This window comes from Amaranthus tricolor, chromosome 5, assembly GCF_026212465.1.
Source record: "Amaranthus tricolor cultivar Red isolate AtriRed21 chromosome 5, ASM2621246v1, whole genome shotgun sequence".
Lineage (NCBI taxonomy): Eukaryota > Viridiplantae > Streptophyta > Magnoliopsida > Caryophyllales > Amaranthaceae > Amaranthus > Amaranthus tricolor.
In genome coordinates, this window is record NC_080051.1 from 11680679 (window position 1) to 11684628 (window position 3950).

The following is a 3950-nucleotide window of genomic DNA, read 5'->3' on the forward strand; positions in this document are numbered from 1 at the left end:
CGTCGAACGGGTCTAGTGAATATGGTTTGGAGCCGGAACCGGATTCGAATCCGCAGAGTCTCAAAAAATTGGATTCAATCCCTAAAAATATTGCTAGGTTTGAGGTTGGTTCAATAGGCTTTTGGACCCACGATCATCCCTAGCCATAAGCATTAATAAAAATTTAAAATAAAGATCAATAAGGTTAGTTATATCCAAAATTTGTAATATAAATATAAAATTTTTTTGAAAGAACAACAAATGAAATAATTTAAAATAACACAAGAAAATAACTCTTAAAAACGGAGGAAATATTAGAAAACAATAACTACTAAAACAGAAACAAACACACATCCTATGAGGATTATTAATCCATCCTATATACCAGTAATTTTGAATTCACCACTTAATAATATTGTAATCACAAATGCCTAACCCATTACCAGATCCAATCAATTACTATTGGTTGATCACTTTACAAGATTTTTTTATCCATATCACTATCACTACCAATAAATGGCTGCCACATCTGTAACTCATGTGGCCCACATAACCAGAGAACCTGCCTATCCAAATATCTTAGCCACATATCTAAATTCCAAATTGAAAAATAAAAAAACATTGTAAGTAAAAAATTGATTTGATCAGCAAATTAAAGCTTTCATTTGAAAAAAATGGAGGCAGTTGTATCTCAATCTCTCTACTTTCCCAAGATTTCCAAGCCCTTAAACTATTCTTCTAATTCTACTTCCATTTCTTCTTCATACTCATGTTTACCATGCAAAACTTCAGTCCTTTCTCATCAATCTGCTAAAGTTGGAGGTGTTACTAGGATAAATTTGCAATGTATGAACCCAATTACACAAAGAAAAGTTGGTGTTGTATGCGCTTCTGAAGGTGCAACTTCTTCTGCTACTGTTGTACAGGGTTGGCTTCTTGAACCTGTAGGTCAGTCTTTTAATTAATGGCTAACTCTTTTATTCTTTTGTCTTCCATGTTCCAACCATCGCATGAGCTGATGTTTAGTACAACGATAACATTTCAGCACTGAATGCCTCCTGACTCCCACTGTGGAGTTTAAAAGTCGAATATATACAACCTTCGCCTTATTGTTGATAACAAAGAAGTTATCTTCGATTGAACTTTGATAGCACACATTATGTGCAATCTTACATATAGTCATTTATAATTCTAAATTAAAGAATTAAAAACTTTAAAACCATGTAGTTATTGATATGTGTTATTTGACATGATTTTGCTTTTAGATACTCTTGTTGTTTAGAGTGAGTTTAAGTGCCAAAATTATCTTCTATTGCAATTGAAGTATTTGGATTTTGATTGTTGGCCGATTCATAATTAATGTTGTTAATATTAAATGACAGTAATGGCTGTAATTAGTTATTTGTCGTTAAGTTAACCGTTGATAAAGATTATTAATTGATTGTTGGCTGTTTACTTAAATGGGATGGCAAAATAAAGATTATATATTCAGCTTGTTTGATAATTATGATGTATCAAATGCCTTGCAGGAGATGGTGATTGGAAGCACATAGGTTTCAAGGTAGCAATGCCAAGTGCATATGAAATTTTTTCTGTAAGTTATCCTCCTAGAGGCTATATCTTTAGATTTATTTTTAACATTCATTTGTATATCATAATCTGAAATTATGTTATGACGATAATAGAGATGGATACTTGTGTTTATTTATGGTGTTAATTGATGAGCAGGAACAAATGATTGTTGGGCGTGTACCTGAGCAAGCGGATTTGGTGATTCCTGTTGCCACAGGTACTAACACGTTCTCTTGCACCCCTGTTACTCTCCATGTTTCACTTCTCTTGCTTCCCTTGAATCCCCATCCATGTCGTCATCAATGCAAGATAATGCTAATCGAACCACCAAGTGTCCAAATTAATCATCATTATTTACGGTCACTCTTGTATGAGACTGTCTAACCGAGAGACGAATCCATATAAAAGATTCATTATCATAAAAATTTCTATAATTGGATTATTTAACCATATAAGAGGCATGTCTTACTGTGATACTGTGAGAGAGACCGTCTCATACAAGAATCTGTGCATTATTTATGGGTGATCACCTTAGGTAGGGTTTTAAGTTGGAACATAAGTCTTGCCTAGAACAACAAAAGATTTGTTTCCGATTGGAATTTAGTACCAATTTTAGAGCATTTATACATAATAACAATGTTTATTTGGTAATAAAAGTTAATGGAGTGTATAGTAGTGGTAATAAATAATGAATGTGGTGTAAACGTTGTGCAGTTTCAGGAGTACATGCTATGATTCAAAACAAGGAAGGTAATTTATATGTAAGTGATATGGATAGCACAAATGGGACATTCATCAATGAAAAGAGGGTACCTCCTGGTGCTACTGCTGCTGTACCTCCTGGAAGTTTGCTCACATTTGGTAATTCATCACATGTCAAACTGTCTAATTGAACCAAAAACGTATGACTCCAATGATAACTAAAGCACTCAAGTCAACCAAATGAATGTCAGATTGTTTTGGTAATTCTTTAAAAATTATGAATGCATCAGAATCTATAGATTGGAGCCTTTACTAGGTCATAATTTCAATTATCTAATCAAAATTTATTATTTAATTATATGATTAACATCTAATACGAAAAAATAGTAGCTAAATTATTGAAATTATTGGTTAAACGCGCGCATATATATATATATAGCGAAACTGATTGCAAAAGAGGGGAAATCGGCCACATTAAAATTACCTTCTGGCGGTATATATATATATATGAGTGTTCAGCCCATCTAATATATATTGGTCATTTAATTCTCTAGTATTCTTCCTATTTGAAATATTTGACCTTAAGAAGAGAGAAATTTAAGTAATGTTTTTAACATATATTTAAAAGATAAAATATATTCATGTGAGATCTTGTTAGATTTTTCTTAACGTATACTTTCTTTATTATGTAATTCTTTTAATTTTTTATTATGTATATTTAGAGATATTGTAGTTTAAAATTTATATTGAAAACTGTAAAAAAAGTAAATGAAAAGAAAAAAAAAGAAATAAAGGGAGTATAATTTTTGATTCGCCTTAGCAATAAGAGTTGGTAAAGAGCTGATTAGTTTAATTAGGTTGGTTAAACTTTGACTTAATTGAAATTGACTCGAGAGAGATTTGGTTTAGTTCAAATTATAGTATTCTAGCATTGTTTACCTATATGAAGATGTTGATTGCATTTTTAAATTTGATAGGAGATACACATCTTGCAATATTTCGAGTTCGAAAAATAGAGAAAATGTTAAATACCAAAGAAGAAGAAGAACAAGAAGAAGATATAACAGGCGAAGGCACAAATCAGACAACTGCTCAACCAGAAACTACAAGTTAAATTCTTGGATATGAAAGTTCAATTTTATCCAACAGTTTCGTGATGATATGTAATGAGTTAATGGCTAATGAGTGCATATATATCTTCATAAAAAGTGAAAGATGCATAGAGATTTTAAATTCATTAGTTTATATCTACTCTTTATCTCCATAGGAGGAAAGCAATGCAATTTTGTGGCAAGTTTGTTTAAGAGGGTAATTGGATGCTTCACCTCAAAATGTACAATACTTTCTTAAAAACATGTTAACAAATATTATATGAGAGAATGGGTCGGTTACTTTTTCCTTGATTCAAATTTATATGGTTTTTGCTTTTATAGTCATCACACTTGAAATGTGAGCTAAGATCGATAAGGTTCGAACGATAACAAATTTCATTGACTTAACAATGTTTGAAAGAAAATAAAATGCAAAAAAGACACAATAAAGACTAAGAATTAATGAGAATTGAAACAACTCCTAACCAATTGAAAAGTGGAAACAACATCCTAGGTGAAGCAGGGACAAGTGCTCGTTCGAGCACATACCTCGCACGTTCGAGCGCCCTTTAGCAGCAAGCTTTGGAGTGTTTTTGGACTGTTTGA

At 31.8% G+C, this 3950-nt stretch overlaps 1 protein-coding gene across 2 annotated transcripts; it reads left to right on the forward strand.

Annotated features, from left to right (window-relative positions):
* Positions 1-484: 484 nt before the first annotated feature.
* Positions 485-3666, forward strand: LOC130813699 (uncharacterized). Of its 2 annotated transcripts, none has more exons than XR_009042224.1 (5): positions 485-927; positions 1509-1573; positions 1708-1768; positions 2266-2513; positions 3231-3366. XR_009042224.1 is itself a non-coding variant. In XM_057679546.1 (5 exons), exons 1-5 carry the CDS (start codon positions 654-656, stop codon positions 3365-3367), a joined length of 684 nt encoding a protein of 227 aa, XP_057535529.1. In that variant the 5' UTR covers positions 485-653; the 3' UTR covers positions 3368-3666. The 2 variants fall into 2 exon arrangements, 1 of the variants encoding a protein (XP_057535529.1); XM_057679546.1 differs by having other exon boundaries at positions 2266-2412; positions 3231-3666.
* Positions 3667-3950: the final 284 nt, after the last annotated feature.

Excerpts from the sequence above, each read along its gene's own strand:
- LOC130813699 (XM_057679546.1), top strand. The coding sequence starts at position 654 with ATGGAGGCAGTTGTATCTCAATCTCTCTACTTTCCCAAGATTTCCAAG. Across the intron at positions 1,574-1,707 it reads GTGCATATGAAATTTTTTCT|GAACAAATGATTGTTGGGCG; the intron begins GTAAGTTATCCT and ends ATTGATGAGCAG. Across the intron at positions 1,769-2,265 it reads GGTGATTCCTGTTGCCACAG|TTTCAGGAGTACATGCTATG; the intron begins GTACTAACACGT and ends AACGTTGTGCAG.